Consider the following 26,432-nt stretch of genomic DNA (forward strand, 5'->3'; position numbering starts at 1 on the left):
GGGCCATTTTCAAGTCATTTTTTAAATTGAAACTGTGAATTCCACTGCACAGATGAAGCCTACAGCCCAATTTTTACATGCCCTGGAGGCTTTGGGAACTTACGTTTTTGTTAACTTTTTTTTTAAGAATCATATTTTATTATTCATGCTCATTGCTTAAAAAAAAACCCCCACAACAAAACTGGCTTGTTTAATTCTGGAGACATAATTATCTGCAAGAGATTGTTTCTTCAGTTTTGTGGTTGTGGCGCTGACGGTTTATTTTTTAATTTGCATTTTATATGTCGGGGTAGAGGTTGGGAGTTTTTTTTTGCATTTCTTCGACTAATTCATATTTTAAAAGCGGCAGCAGCTACTCTCCAGGCACTCACATCAGAAAGGAACAAGCCAGGAGTTAAATTTTCATGTGTAACGTGGTGACTTAGGAGCTAAAATCCAAATTCCCGCCTGTTCCCCGGGCGCCCGCCACAACCGTGGGCTTGGTCTTTGCAGTGACTGCTAATGAGGCACGGACCTTCCTGTTGTTGTTGTTATTTCTGGATGAAATTCTGTTTCTGAGGTCATTTCAGGTCTGTCTGTGCTTGTGTTGTTTCTAAGGTTTAAGAAACGAGGGCTGGGAGCTGTGGATGTTGGCGGGTCATCCCGGGCTGGGGTGGACGGGCTGAGCTGCCCCTTTGGGCATCCAGAACCTCTTACTCTCTCTTTGCTCTTCCCCCAAAGGGCTCAATCGGCTTCCCAGGATTTCCAGGAGCCAACGGAGAGAAGGGCACACGGGTAAGAGCTGCTCTGTCTGGCTGCTTTGCTGATTTAATTCCCTCCCAAGCTCCCGGGGCAGGACACAGGGATCAACTCTTTGGCTTTTGCCCGAAGAGTCTCATCCCAGGACGAGATTCCCAGCACAGGACCAGTGAGAGGCTCCCAGTGCTGGCTGCTGGGAGAGGAGGATGCTGGGGATGGCACAGTCAGCTCTGCAGCTTTCCAATTAAACCCTGGAAATTTCCCCCTCTGGATATTTTAAGAGACTTCTTTGAACCTGAATCCTTCCCGCGCTGTCAGACTTCGCTCAGGGCACGAAGAGCTTTTTAATTAACAGTAATTATTAGAGATGGGTGAATCTGCTCAGAACCAGCAAGAACCATCGTTAACTTAACTGGAAATTCAAAATGCATAGCTGAAAATCCATACAAATTCCTCCTTTTAATAAGCTCTTCAAAATTCATAGACACCCTTTAAAGTGTGGGGGCTCCACCCCCCAGACTTGTCTCTACCTCTCACCCACCTCCACAGACTTTGCTCTGAATAGGGATTGTCTAAATATACAGATTTATTTTTTATCTTGTGAAAAACACGCTTGAATTAAGGGATTCAGAGTACAAACAAAGTCATTTTCTGCACCAGCTCTGGTCACAGTGACAAGAAGGGGGAGTGAGGATAGCAAGTGGAATTAGTTTCCTTTTTGCTCTCATTTAAATACAAATGACTTCTAACAGACGGGTTTGAGAGGAGCCCAGAAAATATAAATCACTTTGCACTGCATTAATATCATGCCACTGAAATTTGGTTTATATCCACCCCCCTCCCTTTTTTTTTTTTTTTTTTATTCCACTGAGTAATTTCATTTCATTCTGAGCTACAAATGCACATCCTCATCCCTCCCTCCGCTCTGGCCTGGCAGGAGGAGGGAGCCCATGAATAAAGCAGCTGCCACCATGGCCTTGAATTCACTGTAGCCCTGTAATTACCACCCATCTTATCAAATATACAGCAATAAAATCCTTGGGCTGGGGGTTTGGGTGGTGTAAAACCAGCAGGGAGGAGATGGGAGATGTGCTACTTTGCATCCCTGAGCATCCACATCCCTCCACATCCCTCGGCTGATTTTGTCCTGGTGCGATGGGAAACCTTTCAGGTACCAGGAGTTGGTGGTTTACGAGTTTGGAACAAGCCCCAGGGGTCAGGCTGGTTGAATTTTGGCATTATCCAGCCTGAAAGTGATGGAGAATGGAGCAGGTGTGAGGGAAAAGGGCCCAACTTCAGAACCAAGCAATAATAAGAGAAAAAAAGGCAAAAAATCAGCTCATTTTTAGTCTAAATGAGCTTGGTGCCTTTAATGAAGGTAGTGAGGACCCTTAGTTACACCCCTTGAAAGGCCAACATTTCTTCAGGAATTAAAAAGAGTTTTCTTACATTTCAAATGTTGGTTTGCTCCGTGGTGATTTTAATTTTTTTTAAATTTTTTTTAATATATTTTATTTTCAATGTGTGACTGGACCATTTCTGCCATTTTACACCCGATCCAGGAGCCTGCCCTGGTTTGATCTGTGTGCTTGTATGTGTGTATGAGAGAGAAGATTTTCAGGGACAAATCTTTCCTTCAGTAAAAGGAGCCCAGCTTGAATATTTTTCTAATAGCAAAAACACTGATTTTCAGTAACAGTTTTGGTATCTGTATTGTTGTTTATTTTTTTTTCTCCCAAGTATCCCCTTTGAAATAAGAGAAAAGAAATTATATACAGAATTATAGGCTGAGCTGGGATCACACTGCTCCAGTCCAAATGGAGACCATCATCTTAATTTAAGCCCCGTTGAGTTAGACTTGATAAATCCCCCTCTGTTTCTCTTAAGACCACTAAATCTGCTGGTTTTATAAGTATGTTCACACAGAGTCAAGAAAGAGAATTTCTAAGATTTGCTTCTCCAGTGCCTTGTGGAATAACCCAATTTGCAGCTGAAACAACTCCAAATCATTTATTTGTCTTTTCTTTAACATGGTATTACAATTACACTGCTCAACGTGGTTTATGTGTCCAAAATAACGTGAATCACTCGTTTCTCTTACAAAATGGAAATAAGCTTTGCAGCTTGTTATTTCAGCAACACAAACAGTCTTCCCAAGACCTTAAATAATTTAGAAAAAAAGGTGAAAATCCGAGGCAGAAGGATTTTCCACACCAGCACAGGCAGCTGAATTTTGGTGTTGCAGTGCTGAACCCCTCCCCAGACCTGAAACCTCAACTTCTGGCTGTTCAGCTGTGCACAAAAAGGGCTGGAAAAATTAAAAATGGGAAGGGAAAAAAAAGATGGAGATGATTAGAGGGATGGAGCACCTCTCCTATGAGGAAAGGCTGAGGGAATCGGGATTGTTCAGGCTGGAAAAGAGAAGTTTTGGGGTGACCTAACTGGGGCCTCCCGGTACCTCAAGGACAAGAAAGATGGAGGGAGAGTATTTCCAAGGGTCTGGAGTGACAGGACAAGCAGGAGTAGCTTCAAACTGACAGAGGGAAGGTTTAGATGAGATATTAGGAAGAAATCCTTCCCTGTGAGGGTGGTGAGGCCCTGGCACAGGTTGCCCAGAGAAGCTGTGGCTGCCCCATCCCTGGAAGTGTCCAAGGCCAGGTTGGAGCAACCTGTTCTAGTGGAAGGTGTCCCTGCCCATGGCAGGGGGTGGAATGAGATTATCTTTAAGGTCCCTTCCAACCCAAACCATCCTGTGATTCTATTTTGGTGTTCTTGGAGAATTATGGCCCATTAAATACCCCAATAGTGTTGGCGAGCAGCTGCTCATCACCCTGCCTGTCCTCAGCCCCAGGTGAGCCCGGGGGAGCTCGCTCGGATATATCAAAAACCTGATCATAAAATCAATAGCTGGACGTGAATAAGTGATCTTATTTTTAGAGCTGATGGGCCTCTGCCATTAGCAGGGGGTAATAGATCTCCCTGCTCGCCCGCCCTGACAGAGCCTGGGGGGTGTGGAGGGGCCCAAATCCAACCATTTATTTGTGTGCCTAGAAAATAATCGGAATTTAGATGCCTTTATGTCAGAATCTCTGCTTGAAAAATATAGGTCTGTGTGCATTTACAGTGCTATATAAATTCTTTGCAACAGTACACGGGGCTGCATGCATGATTAACGACAGCAATGAGAAGGGGGAATTTTGCTTAAAAATAGAATTGAGGAAGAAGGAGAGGAGTGTGGGGGCTACCTGAGGGGAGGCAGCACACACTCCTCTCCACCTGCTCCAAATTTAGCCTCCCAGAGCTAAAAGAAAACCAGCTGGAGTACTTTAAAGTGATTTTTGTAATTAATTTTAAAAAGGTATGCCGGCAGGGTTTATTAAATGGAGCCGCAGAACAAGGAGGATTCAGCAGGACTAATTTTAGTAGCTTGAAGAAAGTTGATTGTAAAGTTTCCCAGCTCCTGTTTTATGTTCAGCTGGTTAATGAGTGCCAGATACGGGAAGGCAGGATAGGGAGATGATGGATTTGGGGCAGAAAATGGCAAGTGATATTTTAAGCATTCAGCATTCCTCACACAGGAATCAAATCTTCTTCATCCTTCCTTTAACAGGTGATTGGTACCATTAATGAGCTGCAGGTCCAAAGAGGGAAAGTTAAACCTCTCAGAACTTTTGGTTTTTTTTGGAGGCTTGACACTGGCCAAAATAATGTTTTCAGGCCATTAGTTTGCTTTGAGGCGCAGGGTAATGGAGCTTAATGTAGTGCCAGATTTAGGACCCTCTGTCTTTTCTCTGTCAGGATTAATCACAGTCACCCATCCTGGGGAGCTGAGTGCATCTGTCAGATCACATGAGCCTCCTGCTCCCGCTCTGCACAACAATCACTTGTTTAGCACAAGAGTTTGCAGCGACCAAGAAAGATTTGTAAATATGTAGGGCAGCTTAATTGGCTTGTGTGGCATAAAATAAACGCTCCGAGCAGGAATCCTGCTCTGCTGCTGTCAGTCCTTAAGTGTTGAGCAGCAACACGTGTGAGCAGCAGGATGAGGACCAGCCCTTCCCCCTGTCAGGAGCTGGGAGAAGGGATTAGCAGGGATCAGTGGGGAAAAAAAGGGATTATAGGTGTTGGGGTGGCAGAGTTGAATGGGTTTTTGCTGGTTGTGCCGTGAGTTTTTGGGATACTGTATGGAATGAGTGGGTGGCCTCGTCTTTGAAAGCTTTGGTGGTGTTTTAAAGGACTCAGAATACTGTTCCTTAGGAGAGTCATTCCCTCAGATAACAGATGTTGTCTGGGGACAGGGATTATTGTCCAGACCTGCCCAACCATTATAAATTAAAACAAATAGAGAAACAGAACATGAAAGTAAACCTGCTGTTGACTTTTTCATCACAAATGAGAACCAGAGAGGTTGTGAGGCACTTTGTAATGGGCTCTGTGATGGGATCATCTGCTGTGGTGCTGGTTGCTAACTCCTCTTCCTTTCTTTTCATTCCAGGGGACACCTGGCAAACCAGGTCCGAGGGGGCAGCGCGGTCCAACGGTAACGAGCCAATCTTGTGCTTTTGGAAAGCTTGTCATGGCCAAGGGAAACTGGGATCTGATTTGTGTCTTCACTGGGGGGTAGAATCTGGCCTTCAGCACTCACAGCTAAGCAGAGGGCCCACAGTGCTTTGGGGAACATGGTTTGAAGTCATCAGACCTCCAGTGGGAGTGATGATGGCTCCTGTCAGCCCTTGCTGCTGGTGGGATGACTTGTTGCCTGATCACAAGGTAGCTGTGGGTAGCAGAAAGGGCTAAAATGTCACCTTTTGTGTCTTTTTTAAGGGTCCACGTGGAGAAAGAGGCCCTAGGGGAAGCACTGGAAAACCTGGCCCAAAGGTAAGGTTTTGGGGAGCCTTCGGGGTCACATCCTAACAAGTGTTGTTATTGAGATTGTCTGGTTCATTGCCCTCCATTTCCCTCCTCTCCTTTCTCCATTGGATTTGAAAAGCTGAGCCCTTCTAAGCCTTATTCCCAGATCATAACCCAACTGTAAAATACATGCACAGGTTCTAAAAATGTGTTGGCCCACAATTCCACATCAAGTGCAGGAATTAGAGCCATTCCAACAAGAAGGGGAGGGAGCTCCCCCACATCAGCACGACCCTCCAACGCCCTGACACCTCCCCTAAACCCTCTTTTTTGGTGTTTAAGTAGTGTTTGAACCACCTAAGAACCCTTAGGCTGTGCCACGGGTGAAGGGACGTGTTGCTGCTGGTCTCCAGATCCTTGCACCTTGCTGAGCCACTTTGCCTGCCCACTGTTGGCCCAGGATGGGTCACCAGGGAAAATTAGGTATTTTATTCCCAGCCAACCTGGGGAGGCACACTCAGCTCCAGATCCCGCTGCACAGGCTGATTCCCTGACCATCAATCTCTGGGTGTGATGGAAGCCACACTTTCATAGCGAGGCATCCTCACCACCACACTGCCAGATTTAAAAATAAATGTCTCGCCTTTGTGTTGGCATGAATTTTTGATAAATACCTTGTCTTTGTGGTGGCATTTATCTCTCAGAGGGAGGCCATTGTGTAGTGGAAATATCCCTTGCTCACTGATGTTATCTTTCCTGTATTTTTATTAAGCAACGTGGGGAGGAATGAGCAGCTGCTTATTTGTCACTGGGTGCTGCTCCTGATACAGAATTATTATTGGAGAGGGACAGGGGAGTGGGTGGTGTGGTGCCACTGTGGGCTTGGTGCCATTTGAAGCCTTTGCACACAGCAGCTTCAATGGTGACAGATGTATTTTTAATGGTCTCTTGTTTTCTTTATTCATAAAAGGGCAACTCTGGTGGTGATGGCCCCCCTGGTCCTCCTGGAGAAAGGGTAAGACAACCTGGTGGGGTAAAACAGGACTCAGAGGAGGGTTTGCAGGGCTGAGATGGTGCTGAGGGGTTTTGGCAGTGAACATCCTCCGAGGTGACCTGTTAAGCAGAGATGAGTGGGCAGCTCACAGGAGCCGGGATGCAGCTCAGCAACACCTCGGTCAGCAAAAGGAAAAGTCTGGTTAGAAATCCAGGGTGAAAAGTGCTTGTGGTGGAGAGAGGTCCCACAAGTCACCTCCAGCCCTTAGGTCCTTTCTAAGCTCTCCAGGGAAGGCTCATGTGGGACCTTGGGTGTCCTGTGTGAACATCACTCCATGGGAAAAGGAGGAAGTCACCCCGGGCCTTTGTGCTGACAGCCAGAGCCCAGGATTTCTGGGGCATGTGGTCCTCTAGGATCTCGTAGTGCTTTCCCCCAGACTGGTGGAAAAAACTGAAACAACGGGACTTTCATGATTTTAGCCTCAATTTCTGTGTCTTTTTTTTTTACTGGGTTTTGTTTTAAAATTTTCTACAAAATCACCCAGTGTTTGGCTTTCCAGACCTTTGTGCTCATCTGCTGCTCACACAGAGCTGGTGTTTCACAGTGAAGTGTTACAGGTTCCTTAACCATGTTTTCTGGCTTGTCTTTCATTCCAGGGACCACCAGGGCCTCAAGGACCGACTGGATTTCCTGGACCAAAAGGCCCCCCTGTAAGTAACTCACTTTCTAGAGCATCCAAAGAAATCCAAAGCCTTTCCCACCCAGCTGTGACTGCCTGTGCCAGCTCAGCCTGAGCTGCCTCCCTGACAAGTGGTGACGTGCCCAATAAAAGGCTTCACTGAGACATCACGATCATGACCCAGTGGTTTAAGATTTTAAATAGCCAAGTAAATTGCAGCTGATTATAAATGTTAATTTCCTAATGACTCAGAATCTCTGGGATCTTTCCTGGGTGCTCTGTTCGTTATTTTCCCTCTGTATATGGGGAGGACAGCACAGCACTAACACTGCTGTCTCTGCAATTATTATACACTGGTGGGGAACCTCAGAAACCTTTGTGGAGTGATTTCCTTCCCTGTGGTGAGCAGCTCACTCCTGCTCTGAGCCTGTAAGAGAAATCTTTCCTTCGGGAGATGTCTGGGAAAGGGATGTAGCTTTTAGGGTTCTGAGCACCCCAATTTCACCGTAAAATGGGTGGCAACTGAAACAAGCAGAGTTGATTCAGCTCTTATCACAGTTTTATTACTGAGCACTCAGTGATGTTCCTTCTCACCCTGGTTTTCTGCTGCAGGGTCCTCCTGGGAAGGATGGATTGCCTGGGCACCCCGGACAGAGAGGAGAAACTGTAAGTAGCCAAAAAACCTTGGGCAGATCATTAGTCCTGAGTCTTGTCTTGCCAGGTGATTTCTCTAAACCCTTCTGTGCAGCTGGGGAGATTCCCTGGAGGTTTATGTCTCTCCAGCTGCACTGGATGGTCTATGGGAAGCAGCCCTGTACCAAGCAGGACAGGCTGGTCTAATGATGGTTTATCTGGAGGCTGTGACCAGCTCCTCTCTCTGTGTCCTTCAGCAGACTGGGGAGGTCAATGTGTGTGGTTTGAAGACATGAGCAGGGATGTTGTGGTGCCAGCGACTGGCATCGGGGGGCACTTGTGTTTCTTCTGTGATGGGTGGTGCAAGAGGCAGCTCCTTGAGAGCTGGGAGGATGTTTTGATTGGGTTGTGTCTTGGTCAGCACCAGCACAAACCATTGCTTGGTGTGGTTCTTACCTCCACGAGGGGGAGAGGAAGCTGGGGGGTGATTTCTGAGCAGGCCCTGTGGCTGGGACTCTGTACCCCAAGGACTTATTGTAGCTCTTGTCCCTTTGCCTTCCCAAAGGAAGGCTGTGCCTCTGCCCTTTGGAGTGTTATGAATAATCCCTGAGCTTTCTTTCCCACTGGCCTTTGGAGATGTGCAGGTTTCATGTCTCTATTTGAGAGACTTAACTCTAGGCTGTGATAGCAGGGGTTTGTCATGTGAGACAGGCTCCATTCTCCACCCTCTCAGCTTCCCACACCCATGTGCCTGAGACCAGGCGCAGTTTTATTTTCTCTGGAACCCGGAACAGGGAGAAATAAACACTTTTCACTTCTTGATGCATCACGTGGCCAATGTCACAGTGGAGAAGAGTTTCAGCCCAGTTTTGGCCGTGCTTGTCTGGAGAGGAAGGCAATTCCTGTCCAAGAGAAGACATGGAGTGATTTCCCTCTAGTTTTTGTGTCTACACCAGTTCCTGCAGCACCTGAGCAAGAAGAGATGAGCAAAGATGTTGTGGCTGCCCCATCCCTGGAAGTGTCCAAGGCCAGGCTGGATGGGGCTTGGAGCAACCTGGGCTAGTGGAAGGTGTCCCTGCCCATGGCAGGGGGTTGGAATGAGATGAGCTTCATAACCCAAAGCAGTCTGTGATTCCACGATCTCTGCCCACGCTGCCTTTTAGCCAAAGCTACGCACAAGAGCCTCCCCCAGCTGTGCCTGTGCCCCCTCCAGCAACATTCCCTGGGGAGCAGCTCCTGGCTGGCATTTTGGCATTTTGGGGGATGTTTGTTGTTTTTCCTCGGCTGTTTACAATCCAGCTCAGTCACTGCTTTTGGTACATCCCTCTCCCAACACTGCATGCTGCATGTTGGCAGATAGACCCTTTGTTCTGTCCCTGTTTTACAGAGGAAAAAACCAAACCCATTTCCTCTCCTCAGCTTTGCATTTTTCTCTACTGCCTTCCCAGCAAATGAGCATAAAAAAGGCTTTGCACATTATGCATTTTTTTCCCCTCAACTTATCACACAATTTAATTAACTTGCCTGGCATTTGCTAAGCAAGGCAATGCAAACACTGCTCAGCAACACCAGATATTTATTTACACTCCACAAGACTGACTTTAAGGCAGTGGTTGGGGTAGTTTTGAGCAGAGTCCTCAGGTCAGGATTAACTTAAAGGTGAAGAGTTTTCACCTGCCAGAGCCTGACTGACATTTAGTCTTCCTTGAGTTATCCATAACATCCAGGACACTACATTTGAGCTGGAAGAAACAATAAAACTTTGCTTTTGTCTGCTATTATCAACTTCTGAGACTGGAATAAAGCATCAAACTCCAAGTCTTCATGACTAGGAATGGAGAATGGGCTTCCAATTATTTTGGGTCTGAAAGTTCTCCCTAATAGCTTTCCTCAGTCACTGCAGCAGTGGTTTGCCTCTCCCAGGCAAATCCTGCCAGAAGACAAAATCTCTATTAATCTGTGTCATCAAACTTGCAAAAATCCCTTTCCCCTGCAACCCCTTGGGGTAGGAGAAGACCCTTTTTGTCTCCCTTTCCCTACACAGTGCCAGAAAGCAAGAAGAGAAACATAAAAGCAAATTAAGTACTATTTCTCCATCAACAACCTGGTCAGTGCAATGTGTCTTCATGCAAGAAAATCTAGGCTTGAAATCTCTGTGTGAAACACTTCCCTTTATTTTACTTCTCTTTCAGTGCCAAACAGCCACGCTGAAATATTTGGCCATATTAAATTTAAACAAAGATTGGGTCTAAAAAACCATGACAGATTGTAAAACCCCTGTGCCCGAGGCTCAAAGAGCACAAAAGGAAACCCCTTTTCTCCAGGTTAACAAGAAAAGTCCTGAGCAGAAATGGTCTAAATATTTTTCTACGATGGGAGTTTAAATTGTACATTCATTTCCCAACGATGTTTTACCATTTCCCCGTCAGTGACAGGATATTTTCTGTGATCTGCAGGCAGCTAGAATATCATGGAGGAGTTGTTTTAGCACGACACACTAGCATTGACATGGGATTTATCTGATCCTCTTTTGTGGCAATGAGAAAATAGCCTGTATGCCTTAAATGCCATTTCTCAGGCTTGTCAGCGTGCTGCAGTAAGAACGATAATTAATGTGCTTTTAAAGAGTGGCTTAGGAGAGCTAAACAATTGCAGTGGTGATGGCTCGTTATTGTCACTCTTCAAAATGACATTATAAGGAGCTGTCATGGAGCCTTCACTGCTCATCAGCGTTCGAGGACAAACACGGCTGTGATTTCTTTCAGCAGATGTTGGTGAAGGAAATAAAGCTTCACTCACCCCCCCCATGGCTGGAGGGTTTGGGGCTTCAGCAGGGCTGGAGACGGGAGCTGCCGGTGCCAAAAGTGGAAAAGAGGGTCACCCAACCCCTGAGCTCCTGGGAGCTGAGCTTAAAACAGAACTGAGCCTAAACCAGCACCAGAATGGGGAGCAGGAGAAGGGAAAACAGCTTTTAAGAATTGCTCAGCGTGAAGAAACTCACACTGACTTTTTAATAGCCCTTTAACAGGCGTTTCCTCAACAGGTTTTATGAGCGTAGCAAATTTTTTAATATATATGGCCAATCCTTCAGCCAAACCACAGTAGCCCCATCAAAACAGCAGAGCTTGAGCATTGAGAATCCCTTCTTCTTCCTCTGTTTCAGCCCTGTATAAATTCAAATACGTATTTTCCACCTTCTTTTTGATTTCTTCTCTTTCCTTTGGGTGTCCATCCACTCCCGGTCAGCGGTTTCACCGCGGGAGGAGCAGTCGGGTGGCAGTCTGACCCTTGCTGGAGCAATCCTTGGCAAAAGTGTCACCTCTTTCTCTTTTACCTTTCTCTAACAGGGTTTCCAAGGCAAGACTGGCCCTCCAGGACCCCCTGGTGTCGTAGGCCCTCAGGTAAGAAGCAAATACTCCCACTTGCACCAGCCTTCTGCAACTCCTCTCCCCCCGGTGGGCACCGTGGGCTCTCAGAGCTCTGATGGTTCAGCTGGAGGTGGTGGGACCAGAGGTTGTACAGCAGGGACTCCTCTTCCAGGGAAGGCAAAGGCATGTCAGATAGCTTTGAAATTCCTGGCCAAGGTGTGAAATATCCCAGCGGTTCCCAGCCCACCTTGTGGAGGCCTTTGGGTGGTGTTTAGACAAACGTGCCTGGGGGCTGCTGTAAGTAAGGTGGTTCCTGTGAACTTAACACAACTACCCTGGTGTAAATTGGAAAGGCCAGCTCCACACAATTCAACTAAAAGACCTCTAAGCAGACAGTGAGTTAAACAAGATCTCCAAGGGCTGTACAGCTGCTGGTGTTCAGGGCACTGCAAGCGTGATGCAAGAGTGCTCCTACATGTCACTGTGAAGAAAGTCATCCCTCTTTAATCTGAAGTGCTGCCAGATTCTGTCAGAGCTGGGCTGGTTTCTTTCACTCACAAAAAGCCCTGTGCAATCTGGAAATAGTCACTGCACAAGCAGAACTCAGAGCCTTTAAGTACAGGCGTGCAGGGCTCGTGGGTCAGTTCTGGGCAGAGTCCTGGACTGAGTAGGACTGGCTTTGGGTCAAGTCTTCTTTGCTGAACTGCTGGGGAGCTCGCTCTTTAATTAGAAAGTAATTAATTTGTCCTCTTTAATGGCAGTGTGTAAAGTCCCTGATTTGTAAATTCCCTGATTAGGGGCAATTCCCTGACGACCGTGTCTGTCTTCTCAAGTGCAAATTAAGTTCTGTGGCAATTTTATCGGGCTCTGTTGCGCGTACTTAGTGTGATCTGTGGCTGCTGAGCCAGGCAGTGGTGGAGTTCTGCTGGCACTAAGTGGCACCCTGCAGCAGGACATGAATTACAGCCCCTGTCCCAGCAGACACCTACGGGCAGGGATGTTACAGGCTTGTGTTCATGGCTCCTGTCCTCCCCCAAAATGGGCCACTGGGGAACCCTCTGTGCTGGGCCTTATGTTAAACTCGTCACATTTGTGCCCGCGGAGGGCACGGAGGCAGTTGGTAATTGCTGTGCAGTACGAGCCTAATGCATTATTTATGCCCCATGGAAGGGAGAATCAGCAGGGTTGTAGAGTGCTTAGGAAGTTTTCAATTAAAAAGAAAAACCTAAGCATAACGGCTGTAGTAATGACATCTCATTTCTGTGAATGCTTTCACTCCAGAGGTTCCCAGTGCCTCTGCTCTGCCAAGTGCAATGTTGCCCACTTCCAAAACACGAGGTTCCTTTAGGTGCCAAAGGAGGTGTCTCTTCAGGGATTCCTGGTGGCACTGCAGGGGACACCCAAGGGAATAAGCATTTCCATCCCATTGCAACCCAAAGGACTAAACTGATATTCTGCACCTCTTCCTTCCTCTGTTGTTCCACCATGTTCTCCCTGATTGTTTTTTTCAGGGTCCAACTGGTGAGACTGGGCCGATGGGTGAGCGGGGACACCCAGGCCCTCCGGGTCCCCCGGGTGAACAAGGTCTTCCTGGCCTCACTGGAAAAGAAGGGACCAAGGTAGGGACTAGAATTCACCTTCCCTGCCAGCCTGGGTACCTGCCTCTCCCCAGAGATGGAGAGGATGATTCAGAAGAGAAATGAAGCTTCTGTCTCCCTGTGGAGAGACAAGCTGGGTCTCCATGGAGTCTGCAGAGCCTCAGCTGCTCATCTTTGTCGTTGCAGGGGGACCCTGGTCCTGCTGGCCTCCCAGGGAAGGACGGACCCCCCGGCTTGCGAGGCTTCCCCGGAGAGAGAGGGCTCCCTGGCCCCATTGTGAGTAGAGGCTGCTCAGTCCTTCCAACAGGAAGGATGCCCGGGAGGTGCAGCACCCACCTCCCAAAATGACTTTTGTTTTCCTCCCTCCAGGGTTCTCCAGGGCTGAAAGGCAACGAAGGTCCCCCAGGCCCTCCAGGCCCAGCAGTGAGTATCCTTGCCCTTGCAGACACCACCTAACCATTTACAAGCTTGGCAGGCCAGAGGGGGGTTAGTCACAGCTCCAGGCTTTATCCCTTATTTCCTTTGCACTAACAATGACTCCCTGGATGTTGCTTTATTTTACAAGACACGCGTGTAACGACGCAGTCGTTTTGTGGTGTCAGCTGGGAACATACGTGACCAGCTGAGGGAACTGCAGTGGTTCAGGACATCCAGAGTATTGCTCCTAAGCCACCTGCTTTCCCTCTGGAAGTTGTCCTCACTTGAGATCCATGTTCAGTGCCGCCCTCCTGGAAGAAAATATTCATCATCCAACCCTCCCCGCTGTGTTGGCTGTGAAGTGGCTCACGCTCTCGTTCCAAGCTGTTAATGTATCCCCAGGAACTGAGCTCCCTGCACCATCCAGAGGAGAAACCAGCCCTTCCAGGGATTTTAATTAAAAAAACGATCTGCAGGACCCCTTAGGCTGGTGGTACCAAGTCATCACATGGCAGTTATCCCATCAAACGTGCTCACATACTGACACTGTGTTTGCAGCGTCCTGCTGCTGGATTTCTTTGTCTCTTCATGAAGCTCGATACTGCAGTTAAAGCTTCTTTCCTTCTTCTCCCAACAGGGCTCTCCTGGGGAGCGTGGCCCAGCAGGATCAGCTGGCCCAATAGGTTTGCCAGGGCGACCTGGCCCTCAGGGACCTCCAGGACCTGCAGGTGAAAAGGGAGCTCCAGTAAGTACCAGCATAAAGGTTAAAGGGTGTGGGTCAACTAGAAATGTGCACAGCAGGGAGCTGAGCATGGAACCAGTCCCTGGGGGAGGTGGATGAAAGATTTAAATGAATAAATAAAATAGGAATTCAGGTAGAAATTCATTTTCTCATCTTGAGCACATCAAGCCACTAAATGTGAATTGGGATGCCTGTGCTATCAAAAACGCATGTGATCCCAGGGACCAACATGTCCTCAGGCAACAAGGGCTGAGCAGGTGAAATGACAGCCCGTGTGACCTCCTAGTGACAAGCAGCCAAAGGCCAGGCCTTTGGGAAGAGGAGTGAGCCAGCCCCATCCCTGCTTTATAAGGGCGCGATGGCAGCAGCAGTTTCCACGGAGCCCGAATAAATCCTTCCCCGGACGACGGGCGGTGCGGGAAGGCGCCACGGAGATTTTGGGATGAGCATCGGCACTCCCAGGCATCCACCCCCCTGGTGCCCGTGACAGAGCTGCTCCCAGCAGGATCCCGAGCCCAGCACGGCTGAGTCCTGCCATATGGTCCCTCTCCGGAGCGTTCTCCAGCCAACCCGCGCAAACTCGCACGTCTTTCGCTCCCCCGGCACGCGCGTGAAATGTCACGTGCGGGCAGGAGGGAGTGGGCTGGGATGGGGCTATTTCTGTTCCTGGAGAGCTCGGCACTGACAGTCCCCAGGCCTCCAGTTCCCGCCCAAACGGGTTGGGAGGGATGTTTGGGTTGCCTGCCTCAAACTTAAGCTCGGCTTCAGGCCCAGCAAGACGAGCAAACGGTGGCATCGGTGATGTCAGGCTCCATCTCATGGGTGATTGATGTTGTTATCAAAAGCGTTTAGCAGCCACTGTATTCCACATTTGCTGGCTTATTAGAAACTCCGGCAGCTAATCCAGAGGCAAGAATTTCCTGGTGAATCAGCTTTAGGAACATCTGTCCTGCCGAGTACCTATATGATGTATCAGTCAGTGGGTAGATGAATAGGCAATTTATGTGGCATGTAATTATTCAGAAGAGAGCACCCAGGATTCAGATGCAATTAAATTATGTACGAGGAAACTGGAAAATATTCACTGTTCAGTTCCTGTAAACAAACAAATTTGATTGAAGGCTCCAGCTTGGAGGAGTGCTGGTAGTTGTTTAAGCAGGAGGCCAGTAGAGATTGCTTTATTCACTTCAGGTGTTTTCCTTTGTCCAGAAGCTCAGGGGGGAGCTCAGGGCCTCCTGAGAACCTCCCTTAGTTGGGGATCAGCCAGGGAAGGGAGAAGGCTGGGGCAGCCCGGAGCACAATCAGCAAAAACTGGCTTGTGGGAGTAAAAATTAGTTGGGGTCTTGTTTGTCATCTGGAGAGAGATGGCAGAGGGTTCAGATTAAATCTGATTATATTGCTATAGCAGTGAAATTGCAGCTGGGATCTGGGTATTCACTGTGTAGATTTGTTTGTTCCTTCGTTATCTCTCAAGACAGAAATTTTGTCTTGTTTCAGACAGCGAGCCCAGAGCCTGATGAAATATCAGCTGGAACAGGTTTTGCTATTCATGCCCAGGGGTTGTTAGCAGCTGAATAAAACATTAATGGGATGTAATGGGCTGGTTGGAGGGTGGAGGAGAGCTCTGTGTGACCTGCTTGTTCTTCTGCTTCCAGGGGGAGAAGGGTCCTCAAGGACCAGCTGGCCGGGATGGCATCCAGGGCCCCGTGGGACTGCCGGGTCCAGCAGGTCCTGTCGGCCCCCCTGGAGAGGATGGAGACAAGGTGGGAACAGCTCCCTGCTGCTCAGGGTCACTCTGGGAAGGAACTGCGCCCCCTTGGTGCCTCCACCACATTGGGTGGGATGTGCTGCTGGAGGATGTTTTATGGTGCTCAGAGTCTGTGAGATGAGCAGCATCCAACCTGGGGAGCAGCAGCAGATGGGGCTCTGTGTGCTCTGCCAGCCACAGCCACACCATTCCATGAAATCCAGTTTGCCTTCCCCCAAACCTGCAGCAGCACTTGCCTGTGGGTGCCTGACCTTTCCAAATAAATTACCTTTGTCCACTCTCTGATTAAGCCCCTCAAGAATGGAAGATGCTTAGAAAACATAATCTGAGATGACTCCCTCGTGGCTGCTAAAAGAGTCCGCAAAATGATGCTTCTTGCATCGCATGGCAGCCAAGGAGAGTTGCAGGATGTAAAAGGGTTTGGTTATACCTGGAGTGGTCAAATCACTGGCATTATTCAGCACACTCTGGGCTGTTTCTGTGGGAATTGGCAGCTTTGGGATGAGGATACAGGCACACAGGACTGTTGCTGGAATGTTGAGATGGGGAGGTGGCCACCAAGTGAACTAACTTTGTGCCCCTTTGTTCCTGGCAGGGTGAGATCGGGGAGCCTGGCCAGAAGGGCAGCAAGGGCGACAAAGGGGAGCAGGTGAGTGCAGTGGACATTGCAGCTGCTTCTCTTGAGGGGTGTTGTTACGTTGTGTGACTTGCTGAAAACAGAAAACAATATAATTTTAATGTATTTCTTTCGTTGCTTCATCCCCTCCTCTTCTTCATCAAATACCCACATGGTGATAAAAAGAGTGAGAGCCTCCAGCTCCCAGGAACACAATGAGACATTTCCATGTCACCCATGTACCATGTAAACATCTGTAAAACATTAATAGCCCTTGCCACTAAAGTTGGGTCTTTGGCTGAAGTTCCCCTTCTGATCCAGTTGAAGATGTCCCTGCTCATGACAGAGGGGTTGGACCAGGTGACCTTTAGAGGTCACTTCCAACCCAAACCATTCTGTAATTCTATGATAACTCTAGCTGCTTGCAGCACACTGAAGCACCCTTTCTGTGTTGCCCAGAGCCTGAGGAACAAACACAAGTCACACATGGATATTTAGATAGAACTGAGTGTGTGACATTGCTTTGCTGGAGCAAAAATATGTTTAGACGTGTCTGCTGTGCCATTGGCATCAGGCCTGAGGAATGCTGGTGTGTCCAGAGACACCTGACCTGCTCTCCCTGTCAGGTTTGGGAATTAATGCAGGTTTAATGGAGGCTTTATTGAAGGGCATCACCTTTTCCAAGGGAATTTGTCACTCTGCTCCTAACGCTGACATTACACTTCTGTTTTGTGACAGGGTCCACCAGGTCCTACCGGCCCCCAGGGTCCAATTGGTCAGCCTGGCCCAGCTGTGAGTATTGTTCTCCTTTTTTTCACTAAAAAGCCCTGTAAGAATGGGCAGTTTCTGCCTGGCACTGCTGATGCCCAACACGAGCCAGGCATGGCCATGAGCTGCAGCAGGAGATGGTGGGGATGGGGTTTGTGCCTGCCTTGTGTTTTTGTTGAGCTGTGTCAGACCCTTTCCTTGTAGGGAGCTGATGGAGAGCCAGGACCCAGAGGACAGCAGGGCCTCTTTGGGCAGAAAGGTGATGAAGGACCCCGAGGTTTCCCTGGTCCCCCCGGCCCTGTGGGCTTGCAGGTGATTTGCAGCATCGAGGGAGGGCTTGGGGTAGTGAGAGCTGGGGCTCACCTGAGATGTTCACAGCTAAAACTCACCCCCTCCACCTTCACAGGGCTTGCCTGGACCACCTGGGGAGAAAGGAGAAACAGGAGATGTTGGGCAAATGGTAAGATGGTTTCATACTTCTTTTTTCGTCACTGACATTGCCATTGCTCTGAGAAATGTGTCTTAATTTTGTCTCTCCTTTCTCTCAGGGTCCCCCAGGCCCACCAGGACCCAGAGGCCCATCTGGGCCACCAGGAGCAGATGGTCCACAAGGTCCTCCTGGGGGAATAGGAAATCCTGGTGCAGTAGGAGAGAAGGTAAAGCATCTGGACAAGCCTGATTGAAGCTCACAGGAGTTTGCTACAACACTCCTCCATCAGCTTTGCTATGTTAGCAGAAAATCTCATCACCCTGCAGAAATATAAGTATTTCCATCCTCTCTTCCCTTGTGCAGGGTGAACCTGGTGAATCTGGTGAGCCTGGTCTTCCTGGCGAGGTTGGGCTCCCGGTAAGTACACTCTAGGAAAGCATGGATGTGGATGGAGAAGTGTGGATGTGGATGGGACAGCAGCCCTGTCCTTGGTTTGGGTATCAGATGACACATCACCATGTTCCTGGGTATTTATAGTATCACGTTTAGTCACCAAATATGGGCTACCCACGACTGAACACCATGAGCACCATTTAATCTTTGTGGGAAGGGACTGCTAAATCATGTCCTTGTGTTTGGAGATGCAAATAGAGCTTCTTTCTCAGAATTATTTAAAGGATAATTAGAGATCAGCACATTGTTTTCCTGGATAATAGAAACACCTTTTTTTCCTTTGCAGGGTCCTAAAGGTGAAAGAGGTGAAAAGGGTGAAGCAGGTCCCTCTGGTGCTGCTGGTCCACCTGGCCCCAAAGGCCCACCAGGTGATGATGGTCCCAAAGGCAGCCCTGTAAGTACCCCTTCAATATTTTCTTGGCTTGCCCAGCAGGGATTTCTGCATGAAAATAGGTTTTCCAGAGATATTTGTGGAAATTTGAAAGCGTTTGCCAGCCATAGAATTGTTCCTCTAATGATACATGATATGAGCCCCCTTCTTCAGGGTGCTAATGAGGGAAAGACCCAGCTGTGCAGTATTTTCCAGCAATACTGGAATTATTAGCCCTTTTTGCAGGCCATCATAGAGCTCACCCCCATGGAGAGGGCCTGCACTAGATTTACTTGGCACTTCAGCATATGGATTGCCAAGGTCTTCTGCAAAGAGCAAAGCTTCCAAAACAGCACAGAGGAGATTTATGTGGATTTGGGAGCTGTACCTCCACGGCCAGATCCCTGCTGCTGCTAATTGCTGTAGCTCTGGTGAAGCCAGTGGAGCTCTCCTGATTTATACCAGATGACAATGGTACAGTATTTATCTTGCCCTCTCCTTTGATGCTTGCTGTCTGGAGAAATTTATTCTGAGATAAGCGAAGATGGCATAAAACAGCAGAGGAGGCAGGGGAGTTACTCATCTCTCCTAACAGATGGGGTTTGGGATATCTCGTGATTGGGTGAAATCTGGTTTTTGAGTGCTGGTCTTGGAATCATTTGAAGTACCTGATAGACACTGCATGAGGAAGAATGGTGAAGTGTTTTAGTCATTAAATGCTTTGAGAGGATATTCCTGGGAAAAAAATGTTACACATCATGTAGGAAGCAGAAGCAAAATCTTCTAATCTGCACATTCCCCAAAGCTGCGAGGATTTTGCTGTCACCCGTCCAATGTCTTTATGAAAAACTAAAATGCAAGCCCCAGCGTTGCCTTTGGAGCTTTGCACAGCCTGGATGCAGAGCTGGACTGGCTGTGACAGGGTGAAAATACTGAAGTTGTAAAGATGGGATGGGATCTGGGATTGTGTTCGATGGAATTGGGGCCTGCTCCGTAGGGTGACTCCCCATGCTGTCCACTAGTGCTCTGCAGTTCTCCACATGCAACATCCCTGACTTGGGACTGTCCTTCTCTCTTTGCAGGGTCCAGTGGGTTTCCCTGGCGACCCTGGTCCTCCTGGAGAACCTGGTCCAGCTGTAAGTGTTTGTCTCACGGAAGGGCAGATCAGTTCCTCCTCCTGGTTTGGTGAAGTGTGACTGTGCTGCTCATTCCCCAGAAGCTCCTCTGTCATTTACTCTTCCCTTACTTGGGAAAGGTTAGGAAGTCCCACCAAAAGTCTGTCTGACTGTGCTCCAGCCTTTGGGGCAGTAGCTACACGAGTGCTGTTATCCCTGTTTTTGACATTGGACATCACTGTTGTCAGTGTTCCCAGTGGGAAGTGGGAAGGGGTGGTGCCTGGTGACATGAAGACCAGCTGAACCTGCTGCTGCCAACACTCTGCTCAAGTCCATTCATACCCTAAATACACCTCCTTGTTTCTTTTTTTCCTCCTATTCAGGGTCAAGATGGTCCCCCTGGTGACAAAGGTGATGATGGTGAACCTGGACAGACTGTGAGTAATTGGACAGATGAGATCTGTTCCCCACACTCCCTGTGTGCAGGTCCAAGGACACTGAGCACCAAATTCCCACCAGTGCTGGTCCCCTGATGCCTGTCCATCCTATTTGTGGCAGCCTGGCTGCTGCCATCCATCCACCCATCCATCCATCCATCCATCCACCCACCCACCCATCCAGCTTAGCAATACATCCCGAAAGCATAAATTACCTCATGGAAAAACAACTTCCAAGCCTTTGCTTTCAGCTTTTCCGTGCCGTATGGTACTTCATGGTGGGAAGGGATAAAACGAGATACCACCTGCACCCCGAGGAGGTGTTGGGAGTTGTGCTGGCTGCCCACGCCTCAGCTCAGCACAAACTCGAGATCCTGACTCAAGTTTTACACGTTTGCTGCTCTTTCACACGTCTCGTGGTGCATTTATGGCTTGTTCTCCTCCCCTCTCCATTTAGGGTTCCCCTGGTCCCACGGGAGAGCCAGGCCCCTCCGGACCCCCAGGAAAAAGGGTAAGCTGGTTGGTTTAGGAGGATTTTTCCAAATGTGTCTGTGTTGACTTTTTAAAACTCATTTTATTGCGAAGTCTCCCATAAATGCTGTGTAAATACTGTGTAAAATGTATGATAATTAAAAAAAGAAATTATACACCATCCACAGCCATTGGAAATTGATGGGAAGCTGTCAGCTGAATCCCATGGATTTTTTTTTTTTTAAGGTGTTAACAGCCAAAAAAGAAAATACAAGTATGAGGTGCTTCTGCTCTTCCTGCATTGCTGGCAGAGCTTAGGGATTCATTTAGCAAGCAGCTAATTCAAAAAGCTTTCCAGAGAAATTTGTCTCCATTTTGCCTCCTTCCCTGGGGCTGCAGCATCATTTTGCTAATTCCAACAGACTGTTTCAGATCACTGTGATCTAATTGTGTTTTGCATCTATTTTGTGCTTTCTTTAGGGCCCTCCTGGTCCAGCTGGTCCCGAAGGAAGGCAAGGAGAGAAAGGAGCCAAGGTAAGAATTGAAGGGGATTTTACTTCCCCTACGTCCTTGATGTGCCAAAAGGATCAACCTCTGCAACGCCGGCGTTTGAAAGGCAGGGATTTGATTTTGCTGTGTGTTACAACAAATTAGCCTGGATTTGGGGCCATTGGCCTCAAATCTGAGCTTATGTTTCATCCTTTAACAAACTCTGTGGAGATAATTAGGGCTTGGTAAGGTCATGGGAATGTTTTTCTTGTTTTGAAATGACAAAGTGCTATATTTGGCCATTTAACGTCTTGTAAATAATAGGGTGTGCACAGCCCCACGTCCCTTCCCAGGGCAAACATGGCACTACTGGGCCATGATTGTTTAGGTAGGAGTGGTGGGGAAATGGAGAGAGGGATTGCAAATTATAGATCCAGTTGTTGTGGCAGCTGCAGGAACGCTGATGGTGGAGGATTCCCTCTTGCTAGCTCATCTCCCAGGGCTGAACCCAGGAAAGCTTCCTGCCCCGCAGAGCTCAGAGCCAAAGGGTGGTTCCTGCTGGAAAACAGCAGAAATAGGCAAGACTGAAAAGTGAAGGAGTTTGGAGACCTCTCCTCAGCACACAAGGGGGAGGGAGCAGTAGGAAAATCAAGGAATAGGAAATTTTACTTGCTTTGTGTGGACCTGCCTCCACCCTGTGACATCCTGGCAGCAACCACAGGGTACTGAAAATCATTTGATGCCCCAGCACAAATTAAACCATCCTGCCTCTTGCCTCCAGGGTGAAGCTGGTTTGGAAGGACCTCCTGGGAAGACTGGCCCAATTGGTCCCCAAGGTGCTCCAGGGAAGCCCGGCCCCGACGGCCTTCGAGGGATTCCTGGTCCAGTCGTGAGTATTCCCAGTCTGAGAAAGCTTCTGAGCAGGGTTGTTCCTGGTGCTTCACCATATCCCATCTGCTTGGAAGATACTTTTCTCCCAGAGTAACATTCTGTCTGTGCTTAAATATTTGACAGCAGATAAAACATATTTAGTGGAAATAATAGAACGGTGAGTAACATCTCCCACCATGTTTTATTTGAGTTTTGAGTCTTTTCAGCCACTCTTTTTGGGTGGGAGTTTCCTCCCAAGTCCCTGTTCCAGTTAGAGATTTGAGCATGAAAAGACAATAAATCCTTTTGCCTTTGCCATCTGGGAAAAGCCAGGACAAACATTCCCGGGCACAGGTCAATAATCAGAATATTCCCAGCTGGGAGCACTGCTGTCATGGATGACTGTTTTCAGGGAATTGCACTGTTTTACAGGGTGAACAAGGTCTCCCGGGATCCCCTGGCCCAGACGGTCCTCCAGGCCCAATGGTATGTCCAGAGCATCAAATTCCAAGTGGTTTTGGAATGGGTAAGTGTGTGTAACATGAATTCATCCTCTCTTTTGTTTTCCCCCTGTCTCCCAAAGGGCCCACCGGGTTTGCCTGGTCTGAAAGGAGACTCTGGTCCTAAAGGGGAGAAGGTAAGAACAGCACCTGGGATATATTTGGGTTTGTATCTAGAAATGTCTTTGCTGTGTGGCTTTGGTGTTGAATTGCCTCCGGTGAGAATTCCTAATTAACATCTGCTGTTTTCCCTTAGGGTCATCCAGGTTTAATTGGCCTTATTGGGCCGCCGGGAGAGCAGGGAGAAAAGGGTGACAGAGGTCTCCCAGGCCCCCAGGGCTCAGCAGGACCCAAAGGAGAACAGGTAAAGATTCCATTAGACCTTCATGGGACGTGCTTTTGAGCTGCAAGTTTGCTACCCTTGAGGAGGCACAGCCCAGCAGAGATGGTCAAAGAGACTCTTGCTAATTTTTGAAGGAATATTTTCTATATTAATGTGGTTTATTCTACATGTGAAATGTGGATATGCTGCAAAATGACCCATTTTAGTGGGAAGTAGATCCTCAAGGGTAGTATGAAAAGAGTTGAATGGACTTGGAGGGATGGTATCATTAAATATTCATCTAGAGGGCTGATTTTTAAAACTGTGTGTGCCTAAATGAGATATGGGATTCCTTGTTCATGCTCCTGTCTGGATCATGCACATGCTTAAAAACCAGTTAAAGCCCCAGACTGGAATGGAGTCCTCTGAAGCTGGGTGGTCGAATCAATGTTGTTCTGCTGTTATTTTTCAGGGTATCACAGGTCCTTCCGGGCCCATCGGACCTCCAGGGCCACCAGGATTACCGGTATGTGACAACTGATTATCCTGGAATTCCTTGGGACCTGCACAGTCCTTCAGGAGCCACTTTGGTGCTCTCAAATACCCAGCACAGTCCTGGCCTGACTTTACCTTGTCTGAGGGTTCTGGGTTTGCTCAGCTGAGCCCATTACAAACACTTGAATGAGTTCCAGGGGTGCTGGGAGGTGACGTGTGAGATGGGCACGGCAGGATGAAGGCAGGGAAATCATCCCACCCTGCTTCTCTTCCCCCTTTCTTTTGCATTATCTGCAATCACACGGTGATTTCTTGCACTTTTTGCTGCTATCTGTATTTTTTCCCACTGGATATCCTGGGATGAGCTGCTGGGTGTCCTTAGCACAGAGCCAGGATCAGCCTCACATTACAGTGATCCCCCAGCAGCTTTTCCAGTCCCCATCAGGGCAGGGCTGTGGAGTACTGACACAGATTGCTCTGACACAAATGTGGGTTGGCAAATAAAAGCAGCACCCTACTCAAGTGGATGTGGAAAGTGGAAATAGAAATAGAGTGAATTTTAAAAAACCCTTTTATATTTTCTCTCTGTTTTCTCTCTCTAAGGAGAGACTGATGACTTCTCTGCTTGGAAATGTACTGACTCTTCTCTGTATTTTTCTCTACACAGGGTCCACCTGGTCCCAAAGGTGCTAAAGGATCATCAGTGAGTATAGACACTGTTAAATGAAGAGGCTGAGGAGCTCTTATTAAGCGTAGAACCTGCTGTGACTCCTTCACATCAGTGGCATTAAAGCAATTAGCCAGAGATGACTGTAGCAAACACGGCCTTTTCAGGCTGTCTGAGCCCAAGAACAGTAATTGGGAAAGGTTTTTGTGCCACAACTGTACTTCACTGAACAGCAGCACAGCACAGATCATAAGGAGCAATCCAGTGCATAGTCCTTGGGAGAAAACCTGCTGCTGTAGAGTGGAGGGTATTAAAAATAGACTGAAAGCGGGAGGTGAGAAGCTGAAGAGCGAAGAACTCGGTGAGAAAGACGACACTGAAACTTCGTGGTGCAGATCTCTTTTGCAGGCAGCTAAAAATTCCTCTTGGGCAACTTCCTAGTGTCTTTTCCCCATTCAGAATTCAATGTTTTATTAATTTTAAGATTTTATTTGACTTGTAAAGATGTTGGATTGATTTGGAGGGGTAAAGTTTTCGTGCATCGGAGGATCCTTCCTCTTCTGTAGGGAGCCTAAGCAAAATTTGTCTGTTTAGTCCCCAGTGTTTGATCTTTTCTTTTACTTAAACATCAAAGATAACCTAAAGAAACATTTTCTTGGGAGGTGGGTACAAGAAGGCTCCTGTGGTGTGCCTGAAGAATAAAGTTTTTGCTATGAAAGAAATAATGTTTGGGATGTGATATAAGTAACAACTGCTTTTTCCCTGAGTGACTCATGTTTTTCTCTTGTTTTTCCACCCAGGGTCCAACAGGTCCAAAGGGTGAATCAGGTCTTCCTGGGCCCCCAGGGCCTCCTGTAAGTAGAACCCATGACACGAAGCATGAAACCATGTTCAGATTTAATGGATGTTGTAACGTTGGGAAGTAGAAGATTTCTGGACAAGGATTCATTGCCAATCCTGGGAAGGGAGTGGCATCTCTTAGAGATGTTGGGGGAGAAAGCAAGATGTGAAGGCAGAAGTTACTAATGGGAAGGTGGAAGGGGAAGGTGGGCCCAGTGTTTCAGCAGCACCATCAGGAGTGTTTTACGTGTCTAACATGTATCTCATGATGCTGTTTCTCAGTGCTGGGAGCTGCTTTGGCCACCTCTCCTGCCTCTCCTCCACTTCCAGTGCAATGAGAAGTTGTATCCTCTTTCCCCACAAATCAGGGTCCTCCTGGAGAGGTCATCCAGCCACTGCCCATCCAGGCTTCCAAGAGGACCAGGCGGAACATCGACGCCAGCCAGCTGGTGGACGACGGGAACGCCGACAACTACATGGACTATGCCGACGGCATGGAGGAGATCTTCGGCTCCCTGAACTCCCTGAAACTGGAAATCGAGCAAATGAAGCATCCACTGGGCACTCAGCACAACCCAGCACGGACCTGCAAGGACCTGCAGCTCTGTCACCCCGACTTCCCAGACGGTGTGTCCCGGGACAGAGGGGATATGGAGGAAACATTGAGGGTTTCCCAGCTCCACGCAGCGAATAGAAGGGAGAGTGGGAAGAGGAGTAATTTGGGGAGTCCCTTGTCCTGGTGCTCCATGAGGAATTTGGCTGGCAGAGAAGGAATTTGTAGAGTTGGGCTAGATAATCTTTGTACATCCCTTCCAATTGAAATTTTCTTTCTAAGAATGGAGATATAGGTTTTTACAAAGAGATTGGATGTGGCCCTTAGTGCCATGATATAGTAATTGGAGTTGGATCAGGGGTTGGACTTGATGATCTTGGAGGTCTTTTCCAACCCAACCTATTCTATGATTCTATGATTCTATAAAACATCTCTTCTGTAAGGTGCCACAGTATTAACTAGTACAAAAACCAGTTTTTCAAAAACTACATATAAATAATAGCCTGTAACAGAGATGAAACATCCCTGGTAAGATGGTTGGGAACGTGCCCATTGTCCTTCCTTCCCAGTGCTAATTCTTTCTTCCCTTTTCTCCCTGCTCGTGTATCCAGGTGAATACTGGGTTGATCCAAACCAAGGATGTTCCAGGGACTCTTTCAAAGTTTACTGTAATTTCACAGCTGGTGGAGAGACTTGCATCTTCCCTGATAAGAAATCTGAAGGAGTAAGTCCACACAACCTTTAATTTCCCCCTGTGTCATGGTGATGGATTGTTCCCTAATATGAATATTCGTAGACAGTCAATTTCAGGAGAATTGAACAATAACCAGTGAGGATCAAAGATCCAGAACATTCCTTCGTTACACAACATTGCTTCTAAAATAATAAGGAACACGTTGACAAAGAGAATTTCTTTGAGTAAGTCAGATTGGAACAAGCCTTTGATGATTTCCCAGGCATAATAAATGCTAAAACGTTAATTTTTTTAACTTTGCTGTACAAAGGCAGATGAGGGTATTGGAGCAGGAATTGGGGCTCCTTGGGAGCTTTATTTAACTCATTCCCTGTCTCCCCTCCCAGCCAGGCTGTCGCTCCGCTGCCTGCGTGTCTAAGCACCACTGACTCCTCTCCCCTTACTGTGTCTCCAAGCAGAGCAGATAAATGTTTATCTCCTGTCATTTTTTCCTGCTGTTTCCTGTGGGTAAACGATCCTAAATGATTGCAAGTATCCTCAGCTCTCTGCCTGGC

The 26,432-nt window shown here is 47.9% G+C and overlaps 1 protein-coding gene across 2 annotated transcripts in view; it reads left to right on the plus strand.

The window, feature by feature from the left end:
• COL5A1 (collagen type V alpha 1 chain) overlaps positions 1-26,432 on the plus strand; it is a 147,485-nt gene that overhangs the window by 109,444 nt on the left and 11,609 nt on the right. For both annotated transcript variants that reach the window (XM_027687762.1, XM_027687763.1), the window contains exons 32-63: positions 721-774; positions 5,234-5,278; positions 5,563-5,616; positions 6,560-6,604; positions 7,240-7,293; positions 7,875-7,928; positions 11,243-11,296; positions 12,775-12,882; positions 13,048-13,137; positions 13,231-13,284; positions 13,916-14,023; positions 15,676-15,783; positions 16,384-16,437; positions 17,143-17,196; positions 17,377-17,484; positions 17,579-17,632; positions 17,721-17,828; positions 17,966-18,019; positions 18,342-18,449; positions 19,508-19,561; positions 19,924-19,977; positions 20,435-20,488; positions 20,929-20,982; positions 21,719-21,826; positions 22,240-22,293; positions 22,391-22,444; positions 22,564-22,671; positions 23,102-23,155; positions 23,792-23,827; positions 24,592-24,645; positions 25,000-25,258; positions 25,796-25,908. In XM_027687762.1, coding sequence (XP_027543563.1) covers positions 721-774; positions 5,234-5,278; positions 5,563-5,616; positions 6,560-6,604; positions 7,240-7,293; positions 7,875-7,928; positions 11,243-11,296; positions 12,775-12,882; positions 13,048-13,137; positions 13,231-13,284; positions 13,916-14,023; positions 15,676-15,783; positions 16,384-16,437; positions 17,143-17,196; positions 17,377-17,484; positions 17,579-17,632; positions 17,721-17,828; positions 17,966-18,019; positions 18,342-18,449; positions 19,508-19,561; positions 19,924-19,977; positions 20,435-20,488; positions 20,929-20,982; positions 21,719-21,826; positions 22,240-22,293; positions 22,391-22,444; positions 22,564-22,671; positions 23,102-23,155; positions 23,792-23,827; positions 24,592-24,645; positions 25,000-25,258; positions 25,796-25,908 — 2,424 coding nt within the window. The remainder of the gene's footprint in view (positions 1-720; positions 775-5,233; positions 5,279-5,562; positions 5,617-6,559; positions 6,605-7,239; positions 7,294-7,874; positions 7,929-11,242; positions 11,297-12,774; positions 12,883-13,047; positions 13,138-13,230; positions 13,285-13,915; positions 14,024-15,675; positions 15,784-16,383; positions 16,438-17,142; positions 17,197-17,376; positions 17,485-17,578; positions 17,633-17,720; positions 17,829-17,965; positions 18,020-18,341; positions 18,450-19,507; positions 19,562-19,923; positions 19,978-20,434; positions 20,489-20,928; positions 20,983-21,718; positions 21,827-22,239; positions 22,294-22,390; positions 22,445-22,563; positions 22,672-23,101; positions 23,156-23,791; positions 23,828-24,591; positions 24,646-24,999; positions 25,259-25,795; positions 25,909-26,432) is intronic.

Source organism: Neopelma chrysocephalum, unplaced genomic scaffold, assembly GCF_003984885.1.
Source record: "Neopelma chrysocephalum unplaced genomic scaffold, ASM398488v2 Primary Assembly neopelma1_74, whole genome shotgun sequence".
Lineage (NCBI taxonomy): Eukaryota > Metazoa > Chordata > Aves > Passeriformes > Pipridae > Neopelma > Neopelma chrysocephalum.